The sequence below is a fragment of the Gavialis gangeticus genome, unplaced genomic scaffold, assembly GCF_001723915.1.
Source record: "Gavialis gangeticus isolate Ggan-Ray unplaced genomic scaffold, GavGan_comp1, whole genome shotgun sequence".
Taxonomy (NCBI): Eukaryota; Metazoa; Chordata; order Crocodylia; family Gavialidae; genus Gavialis; species Gavialis gangeticus.
In genome coordinates, this window is record NW_017729025.1 from 138277305 (window position 1) to 138288400 (window position 11096).

General features: G+C 39.3%; 1 protein-coding gene across 2 annotated transcripts in view; it reads left to right on the top strand.

Annotated features, from left to right (window-relative positions):
* The window catches only part of PDE3B (phosphodiesterase 3B), a 152315-nt gene that overhangs the window by 94533 nt on the left and 46686 nt on the right, over positions 1-11096 (top strand). Inside the window, exons 4-6 of one of the 2 annotated variants that reach the window (XM_019519633.1) lie at positions 2956-3098; positions 8363-8469; positions 10832-11042. In XM_019519633.1, the coding sequence (XP_019375178.1) occupies positions 2956-3098; positions 8363-8469; positions 10832-11042 (461 nt within the window). The remainder of the gene's footprint in view (positions 1-2955; positions 3099-8362; positions 8470-10831; positions 11043-11096) is intronic. The other variant, XM_019519634.1, reaches the window with a different exon arrangement.

The following is an 11096-nucleotide window of genomic DNA, read 5'->3' on the forward strand; positions in this document are numbered from 1 at the left end:
GGGGGGGGGGGGGGGGGGGGGGGGGGTAGGAGGGGAGCCAGTACTAGAATGGAGGCAGGCAGTAGGGCTGAAGACTCTGGCAGCTACGGGCTTTGGCCACGTGGAGTAGCGGGAGATGTCTAGCAGCTGGAATTAACCCTTCATTGTGCCCCCTTCCCGCCCTCCCATGGCTAGTGCCTAAAGGGTTTTATATTGCTGGGATGTGGTGGTGGTTGCAAGAGGGTTAAACTCCTGATTGCAGGCTACCTCATACCACCCCCATGGCCAGAGCCCATATCTGCCAGCGCCTCAGGCCTCTCCCTACTGGCTATGGGCACAATTCCTAACCAGGTAAATCTCTTAAAATTGCTGGCAATGTGGCTTTTCCATTGATTTTTTTTTTTTTTTTTAAAGATTTATACTATATGAAAAATGTATGATTTAACTCGAAAGAAAATTGGGCCAAACATATAAACATTTTTTACTGAGAAAATTATTAAGGCTGGGCAGGAGGGGCAGTACGTCAGAGTTCTGCTTTTTCAAGTGACACAGGTTGGTTTATAATAGGAACTTACTAATGCAGTTCCTCATGGGAGAGTTTAGATTGTTCTATTTGAAAACAAGTCTCCATTCTACTCCTTATTTTTAACTACATTTAGTGCTTTCTCCTGTATGTGTCACTCAGAGAGAGATTCCAACAGCAGGTGATTGGTCTGTCTATCACTTCTGAACTGCAGAGTCCTGTGACCTCAACTCAGATTATTTATTTTGGTATCTGCCTTCTAAATAGATGCTTTCAGTCTTTATGTGGGGCCTTGGATCTAATTTATTTCAATATTTTATACTAGTGTTCATCAGGAAAGAGCCAAAAGCTCCAGGAAACCCAATAAGAGGGACTACATTGTTAATCTAATTAGCCTGGGAGGCAATCTAATATAGTGATGGGCACTGATTCAAAACCCTAACATACAATCACTTTCAGGGAAAAGCTCAATGTCTGGAGACTGCTCTGTCTGCCTATGAAAGTGGCACTTGCAGGAGGAAGCCCATTGATACAAATTCTCAGATGGACATTAGTAGAAATCCCACATATGGGTAGGGAAAACCACTTTCTCATAAATTTTCTAATCTTCCTTTTTTTTGTTTCATTTTATTACTAAGGATATTTACATGGAAATGTAATTTTTGGTCCTTGAAATAGCTTTATTGTTACTTCAATTCATTTTAAGTGAAAAGTATGCCATGTTGCTGTTACAAACAGAATGCCATTCTGTTACCTACGACTGTCTTCCAGACAATTTTGGCATTTTTATTGACATACTTTGCAGATGTTTGTAAAATTCTGAGTGCATTTTCTTATTTTGTTCTTTTAAAAAGGTAACTGGCTACTTTTAAAACATCTGCTCTAAAATCTTACTTGTTTCTTGAAATCAGTCTTGACTTGATAACATTGTAGCTACTGTGCTACTTACTGTATGTCAAGATGATTGAAACAAAAGTGAAAGAAGGCCTGATCTAAATTCTACTTAAATCAGTGGAAATTGCTGCACTGACTTTAGTGGGAATTTCATCAAGGCTTAATAGAACTGAGTCTGTACAGCTTGGTTGTGCAGTACATAAGGATCAATATTAAGGCTACATATCTCTTACTAGTATTAACATCAAAGAAAGAGGAATTTAGTGAGGCAAAAAGTACAATTAGATTGAGTGGAATAACAAAAGAAAGGAGAAATAATGTAGAAATATTAGATTTATTTCTGTATTTGACCATCTAATGTAAAATTCATAAGCAGCCCTTAGAGTAGGGACTGGGATTTGGAACTTGCCTTTCCGAAGCAAATAACCTCCTCACTAGGCTAGAGTTGCATTTCCTCTTGTAGACTCTCCTGACCCTTCAATCTTGCAGTCTTTACTGGTTAAAGGGCCAGCTTCAACTGGAAGGGTACAAGAGGATACCACCCATCCTAGACAATAGTTCGGTGGTTAGGGCACTTTTCTAGGAATTGGGAGATACGGGTTTGATCACCTTCATGCTAAGGAGGGCCTACAACCCAAGTCTCCCACTTCACTAGCAAGTGAGTTATTAGGCAAAATGTGGGCATCACGATTACCTTCTGCTTCTCCAACAATTGTGTTTTGTCTCAAGCTGCTCCTATATGATCAACATAAAATGGTCATTAAGTGTACTCTGTCTCTCCTTAAGCAACCAGAAACTTAAGTAGGATTTAGGTAGGTTTTTAACACTATTTCATCCAGGGTTAAAGCTGAAATGATTTAGTTTACTTGTTTCACTACAAGCTTGTGTACAAATCATGTTCCCTGACAGCCATCCTTTCCTCCCACTTTTGAAGTTGCTCCAAGTTTGTCTATATTAGTGATTTTCAGCCAGAGGGCTGAGGCACCCAGGGGTGCTGAAAGATACTCTGAAGGGTACTGCAAGATACGAGGAGATAAGCTCAGGTTAAAACTCAGGCCTTGCCTGGCCCTTTCCTCTGCTCTACTGCCTAGCCCCCCTGCAAGGAGTTAAGCACTGTAATAAGTTAGTTTTTTGAATGGTGTGCAGCTCAATTCACAAAAGTTATGGAAAAGTGTCTTGAATCAGTTGAGTAGTACATTGAGGCTAAAAAGGTTGAGAACCACTGGTCTATGCCCTCTTACTCACGTGTCCATACAACCAGTTATCTGTTTACAGTTTGTTCAACTTGGGATGGACTTCAGTTAGGCTCAATCTTATACCTCTGTGGCAATAGCAAAGTACCTTGATCACTTTGCCACCATCTCTACATCATTTCTATAATAACCAAGATGCACTTACATTTTTCTGAGGTTGCCACTCAAAAATCCACCAATACCATACTTCCAAATTCATTTAATTATTAGATATAAAAATGTCAAACCTAGTCTGCAAAACTAATAGATGATACCATGTTAATTTTCAGTAGGAGAAATTTTAATCGCTGTTAAATTATTCAACAGGGTCTAAATAGCAGAAATAGCTTGCCAACATCTCAGTTGAGACGAAGTTCAGGAACTTGTACCCTTCCACCTATAGAACAGTTGTCTTCTAGGTGGGAACGCAGTAACACCAAGAGACTTCACCAGGAACATAATACTTCAAGGTAAACCATATATTGGTATAATCCTAGTAAATGTAGCCATTCTAAATCTTCCACATCTGCAAAATGTTTGTACTGGGCTGTGGGGAATATTTTGTGGAAAATGTCATCATTGAATCAATTCTCTAAATTGTCTCACAGGTGGTAAAAACTTGAGGTAACAATTTTTATATGACCATGTAGCTTTGTTCAGCCAGAAGAACCAGACATGAGGCCATTCTGAGGTAAAATAAAGTTCCCAATTATGAGAAGAAATACCATAAATCAGTTTTTGTAAATTGAAGAATAACTTATCCAAGGGAAGCTAGCTTTCTGTTTTGTCAAGGCCCAGTCTCAGATCGTTATTATCTTAGATAAAGTTCCCTACTTCAGCGTTTCCCAATTGCTTTGCTGTGGCATTTTGGGTTGGAGCCATGCCCCCTGCCTGCTGCTGCTCCGGACACAGACAGATGGGGAGTGTGGCGCCAGGCCAGGCAGGGGGCGAAATGCTGTCTGGCTGGCCATGCGCCACCCCTCTCGCCCCCCGCTCTAAGTCCACTATGTGCAGTGCTCTTTTATTTAGGTAAGTGTGCTGTGGGATGAAAAAGGTTGGGAAATGCTACCCTACTTTAACTCTTCTAATAGTTCTGGATTTCAAATTATTGTTTTGATAAAAAGTGTGATATAATTTCTGCAAATTCCTTGCTGTCATTGCAGTATTTACCCATCCTGCAGTGATCAGGTGTGAAGCAAGCAGTAAGAAGATATAATGTGCCCTTTGTACCTCAGGGTAGTTCTGTTTTTTATTTTGAGGCACAGCAGTTGGCTCCATAGTTATATGGTTATATTCTGAAACGGGCTTTCCCATAGTGCCAGGGCAAATTATATACTGGTTATACAAATTTAACAAAATGTACATGTCTAAACCAATATAATTTTTAACACTGCTATAATTATGTGTAGATTAGTACATGGAGATAGTACCCAGGGGCTTTTTTGAAGGTCACAAGAGTAAGTTAATGGTAGACATGGAAATATTAGAATCAGTTCTAAACTGTGAAAAAATATATTTTGTATAACTAGCATACTGTTCTTGTTGCCTGTTGCTTGTTATTTCTAGATATTATTTTAATCAACAGGTTGGACTATTTAATCTATTGGTTTAATGTTGTTTAAAATATCAAACAATAGGTTAATAAATAATCTGTGAATTATTATGCATGTTAATGCTTTGGAACAGAGCAATTCATTCTACATGCAGTATTTATTAGACCTTTTAATTAGCATATATAAAATACTACTTATGCAATTGAAAAATAATTTTCAAAAGTAAAATATGTTTTCTAACAAATTCATACTTTAAAATTTTGTAATGCAATCTCTCATTGTCAACAGCAGATGGCACCATTCAACAGCATAGCTAGCTACCAGATCTTAACTTAATAAAGATCCCTATAATATAGATGCATGAAACTTTAAAATCAGTTTTAGTTCTAAAAATATAACTGAAATGAATGATGAAATATGATTGAGTAGAAAGCTGTGTACATTAGGGTTCACACCTACTTCAAATTTAACGGATCTCTTTAAGTTTTCAGATCGCTTCTATCAAAAATAGTCTGCTCCTCTAGAGTATGTTAGTAGAATATTTAATGCTTGCCGTTTAAAATTGTCTGTATTTCAAAGTTAAGATAATTTTAAAGCAGATGTTTGAAAAAATTTAAAATAGAGTTTTGGAATACTATAGCGTACATACTGTAATTCTCTCTTTAGGTGGTTCTAATTTCCTCATGTTTTAGGATTGGAAGGGACTGCACCACTGTCTCCCAGATTGTTCTTTAATGATCCATTAGCACTATTAATCCTTTTATGGACTGTGAAATACGAACACAGATAAGGCAACTCAGTGTCTTAATCTCAGAGTCTAATTTGAATGCAGACGACTCAGTGCCCTAAAATCAAAGTCTAACTTTATTAGTACAAGAAGTATTATCTTAGAAGTTTCTATATTCAGAGAGAGAAAAACATTCAGTACAGTAATGTCACCCAATCCCAGATATTACTTTGCTCAACAGAAAAGGTGGCTGCTCAGTTCCTGGAAGCAAAGTTAAGTAGTGGACTGGGACAGTCCAGACAGGTGTTGAAGGCTGGATTTATGATGACAACAATGACACCTACTTTCTTGCTGTGCCCTTTTATGCTTTTCTTCAACTTCACTCCTTTGACTTTGCTTTCTGTTTGGTATCTGCGGTCAGCATACTGTCCATCTTTTATCCCATCAGTATATTCATTTGTTCAACAGACCCATCACAAGCACACCTCTTAATCTCTCCTTTTTCTGGTGTCTGTCTTTGGGCATTGTCCATTGCTCTCCCTTATCTTTTATTAACATAACTGATCCTTTCATCCCTTTGATTCAGATGGTTCGTGCCAAATTCAGTTAATCTGAGCTGGTAACAATGCTGCTGCTATGTTATGTTAAAAGAACTTCTCACCATTGTAAAAAAGGAAAAAATATATGATAATGAGCACTATGAGCTCTACAAAAACGATGCAAGGCCAGCTAATAACAAAAATAAAAAGTTAATAAGGCTATGCAAAATGTAAGCAATGATTAAATAAGGCTAAATATAAACAATACTATAATTCACCACTGTATAAGTAGATACAACTTCAGAGCATTAAACATGACAAGCTACCCTAACAGTCTGGGTCCTGCTAACACAAGCAGTCAAATAATGTAATCCTTTTCCCAAACTGATCAAGTTCTATCTTAAAATCAGTACATTCCTGTGTCAGACTAATCTCATGTAAAGGTTGTTCCAGAACATCTTTCCTCTAATGGCTAATAACCTTCAAATTTCCAGCTTAGATTTTTTTCATAGGTAATTTATTTCTATTTGTTGTTGTGCTAATATTTTTTGCTTGGCTTAAATAGCTCTTTCAACTTAATAGTGTTAATTTTCCCCCAGCCTTTTATGTTTATAGGACAGTTGCATCCCTTCCCTTGCCTTCCATCCTTTTTCTAGGCTAAATAAGCCAAGCCCTTTTCTTCTTTTCTTTTATAAGACAGAGGTGCCCTGTTCTCTGTAGTAATTTTTCTGCACCTTTTTCAGAGAGATGAATTTGTCCTCTTGAACACAGGAAAACACCATTTTATACAATATTCCACACTGTATTCCTGAAATGACAGTACTTTGATAACTTTACTGGAGATGCCTTTTCTGATATATCTTAGCACAGGGGTGGGCAAAATATGGACCACAGGCTGGATCTGGCTGCCCCTGCAGTGCTCCACATGGGCCAAGTGTTGACTGTTCCTCCCCAGGGCTGCCTGTGCTATGGTCCCACCTGCATCTGCCCCATGCCTGCCAGGCAACATGGCCTCAGTACACAGCTTCCTGGCAGTTACTGCAGCTGCCCAAGTGCTGCTTGGCTACCCCACACCTCCAGTGGTTTCTCTTCCTGCTCCTGCTGCTGCACTGCTCTGGGCAGCAGGTAGCATGGGGAAGCTGTGGGGATGTGTGCCAGGCACTGCATGCCCAGCCAGGCAGGCAGAAGCTGTACCTGGGCTGCTCCTGTTCCAGTATGTTGGGTTCCAGCTTCTGCCTTCCACCCACTTGGCTGCCTGCAGGTGGCTGCTCATCACACCAGTCAAGTGCGGTGGGGGGAAGTTTGCCTGGAGCTGGATCCCCATGTGCTGGGGTTTGAGCTGCCTGGCTACAGCTTCCCCCATGCCTGCCTCAGTGTGATGCCGGACGTGTGCCCCAACAGCTGCTGCTGCTTCCCCACGGTTTTATGATTAAGAATAAGGGCTTATATAAGCCCAATGATATATAACTTGAAGCAGTATTTTGCTTACTAGCTTCACTTCAACACACTTATTCTGCAGTAAGGTTGCCTATGTGTAATTCAGCTTAGTCCCTTCGGAAGTGGATTATCCTTAACCACAAAAGGCTTTTTAATTGTGGGATAAGGGTGTCCCCATGCAGTTTTACTGTAGTATAACTATTTCATTTTAAAATTTACGTTCTACCTTATTTCACAATAGTTTCCTTGTGCAGAGAGACCTTAAGGCTACTTCAGTTTTGTATTTAGTGATGAAATTAAACCATTTGTGTTTTTGTAGAAAACGCTGTCTCAGTGTTTGTGAATTTCTTAGGTGTTGGTGTGGGGAAAAGGTTATGGTGATTTTAGTTTCTGTATCTTGGGTTTATTTCAAGTTAAATTTTGGTTTCCCTTGGAGCAGGAACTTGGACAAGGGAAGAACTTGCTGCTACTAATTGCCTTTCAGAACTCGAAATTTGCAGGGGGGGAAAAAAAGAATAAGATGACTTTTATGAGTAGGGATCCGGGTTTTCAGTTTCCCACAGCAAAACAGAGAAAACCATGGATTTCCCATTTTTATTGGAGAAAACACGGATTTTCCCTTTTTAGCAGGGAAACCTGCTGATCTCCTGCTTTTGCAAAGAGCTCTTGCAGGCTGGCAGAGTTCCAGCCTGCAAGAGCCGATTGAAAAAAAGGGTGGGAAACCCCCACCCCTGTTCAGAGGGAGACGGGGGAGGGTGGGGCTTAAGCCTCTGAGTCAGCCAAGTCTAGGTAGGTGAAAACAGGGGTTAGCAACCTGTGGCCCACTGGAAAAGTTCAGCCAGGGGGCTTCAGTGGTATTTGGCAGCAGGCTGCTTTGCCTGAACTGAGGCCAGGCATCAGTAAGTTTCACCAGTGCTGTCCCATGGCTGCTTGAAAGGGAGACGCAGCTGTGGTTTTAACCACAGCAGCTGGACCCTAGCACTGGTCTACTTTGGATCCAAGCCCTGGTAATTCCAGCCAGCCACCAGAAAAATGTTGCTGACCACAGTATTAAAAAATTTCACATTGCTGTATTGCAGATTCCAGTAAAGTTAGTATGTGGCTATGTCCTGATAAGCAAAACATAACAGTAAATCTTCAAATTCACTAGTTTATTAATCAATAGTTTGGGAATATTTGTCATTCTATAGCCATCCTTAAAAATTTGAGCATATGACATTTGTGAGTTGAGCTAGAAGTTGTATAAACAAATAATGGGGAAGCTGAGATGTTTTCTAAATAATATTAGAGAAAGGTGTAGTACATATGCTAGGAAAGAAAATGGTGGGTAACAGTACTGTATCAAACTTTGTACTCAAGCAATTTGCTAAATTAAAATGAGTTAATTAACACATGCAGTTTCCTTGACTAACTGCATGTAATGAACAAAAGTGAAGAGGCTTAAGAGAGCTTGATATTTTCTTTATTTTTATTTTTAGCCAAGGATCCCATTGTAACGGGCCTTTCAGTACAAACCTACTGATAATACCAAAACAAAGGTCATCCTCAGTGACATTAGCGCATCATATAAGCCCTAGACGAACAGGTAAGGCAATAATTATTATCATATGATTTGCCAGCATGCTGTCCAGATTATGACAAATTTTAATTTAGGTTATATGCTCCACCTTTTATAGATCATAGTCCACATATTACAATAATATTTATCTTATTCTGAACGTTGCTGCATCAGTGTAAATTAGCATTGGTATGTAGCATAAGCTTCCAAATCTTTTAATATTTTAGTCTAATATACTTCTAAGAATACTGAAACCATTATATTGAACACTATATTTTCAGAATGTATCTCACTGCTCCCTTAACCAAACTGTTCAATATTTTTTGTTTTCTCTCACCTTTCAAGTTGTAGCCCCACACTTCTTATACCATCTTAGTGTCCTGATTTCCTTCATCTCCTTGTCTCAGTTTGTTCATCAATCCAGTCCCAGCTCTTCCTTTGCATCCAGATCCTTGTCTGATTTGTTCCCCTCCACAGATGTATTCCTTTTCCCCACTAGTTCATAGTCTGTCTCTGTGTTTAGTCATTCTCAGTAAGTTTTCTGTTTAATTCTTCATCCTACTTTCCCTGTTAAGGGGCAGATCCAAGGGGGATACATTTGTGAAATAGTGGAAATGTTTTTCAATGGAGATTTTTCAAGAAAAAGACTGGAGGGGCATCTACCTGGGATGATTTAGCACCAGCAGCAAATCCTTTATCTATGCATGAGTTGCACTAGATGAGCCTGGAAGTCATTTCCAGCCGTACTATTCCATGGTCACAAGTACTTTTTTAATACTGGAAAATAATACTGTTTTTCCCAGCCTTGTTCTAAGAAAAGGCTGAACTATTTTGCTTGGAATTTTCCAAAACACAAAATCAATAATAATGAAAATTCTGCCTGAGGCAGATGTCTTTTATGAAAAAATTCAGCCCAAATGGCTACGGTTTGACATAATTTCAACCAGTTGAAAGCTAGGCCTTACAATGGGAAGTGTCAAGGAACTTTAAATGGCAATGTTTATGTAGTCAGATACTGAAAGCATTTGCTTGTTGCTCAGTCTGAATCGGACCTCCAAACCATTCTTAATGTATTCCTGGAAGTCTATAAGAGTACTGGCCTAACTCTAAATATCAGGAAAACATCCTTTACCAACCTGCTCCAAATGAAGAAACAAGCCTCACCTCCATTCAAATCAACTGAGAATTGCTGGAGAATGTGGATCACTTCACTTATATTGGAAGCCATCTTTCATCAAAGGCAGATATCAGTGCGGAAATACAACACTGCTTGAAATATGTGAGCTCAGCCTTTGGATGCTTGAGTAAGAGAGTCTTCTTAAATCATGGCATCCTTGCTGAAACAAAGCTCTTGGTTTATCAAGCCATTGTCATTGTTATTCCAACTCTGCTGTATGGCTCAGAAACTTGGACCACATATGAAAGGCATCTCGAGCTTGGAAAAGTACCACCGACGGTGCCTTCGCAAGCTCCTTTGGGTTAAATGGGAGGATAGATGCCCAAACATCATCTTGGCTGAAGCAAATTCCAACATCATTGGGGTCATGATCATCCAAAGCCAACTTCGCTGGACAGGTCATGTTCACATGTCTGACTCCCACCTTCCAAAGAGAATCTTTTTTTCTCAGCTGAAAGAAGGTCAGCAAAGTAGTGGAGGGGGAAAAAAGGGCTTCAAAGACACCCTGGAGCAAACATGAGGTGTAACATCAACTTTAACACTTGGGAGACCCTTGCTCAGAACTGACCAAAATGGAGGAAGACTCTTTGGGAGGGACCTCAACACTTTGAAACAGCTCATCAACAGGCAGAAGAGGAAAAGAGGAACAGGCCAAAACAACCATCAGCACATCTAATGCAGCAACATGGTGCCCATCTCTCCTGGAAACACCTGTCCTCACTGCAACAAGACATGTGGATCTGGAATTGGGCTATGGAGCCACCGGTGGACTCGCTATTAAGATCCTTAGAAGACTGTCTTCCTCATTCGCAAGTAACTGCCTATCATCATTGCATAAATTAACATTTACATCATTTTAACAAAAAGATGCTTTAAAAAATATTCATATGTAAGAGGCCCACTGATTAATATATGTACTTCAGACTTGTTTCAAAAGCTTCCATATACTCTTAAGCACTAAATAGTGTTCACTTAACAGGTCATTTTGATGTGCAGCCTATCCTGTGGTGCCTGTTTGTAAACCCCAAAAGTCTTTGTCTAATATGTATTTAAAAATATGATGCATATGTAGACTTTCCCTAAATTTTTCAGACAGTTCTTTTTTGATCTATAGAATGTTTTTGTGCCGTTCTGTTTCAACTGTTCAAAGCCTTTTTTTTAAATATCTTCTGAAGAGCTTTTCAATCAAATGGTAAATGTTTGTTTTTGCAGGTACTTCCTGTAGCCTAAGTCCTCTGAGTTCACCTGGTCATGGTTCTATCTTCAGTGGGTCACTTGTCAATCGGTCACCTGTAGAATTTCCTGATACTACTGATTTTCTTACTAAGCCGAGTGTTAATTTACATAAACCTCTGGGATATACATTTAGTTCTCCAGATGTTCAACAGCATGTCAGGATTTCTACCAGCTATTCATGTAGCAGGTACTGTAATCTCTTTAAAAAAAAAAAAAAAAAAAAAAAAAAAAAAAAAAAATT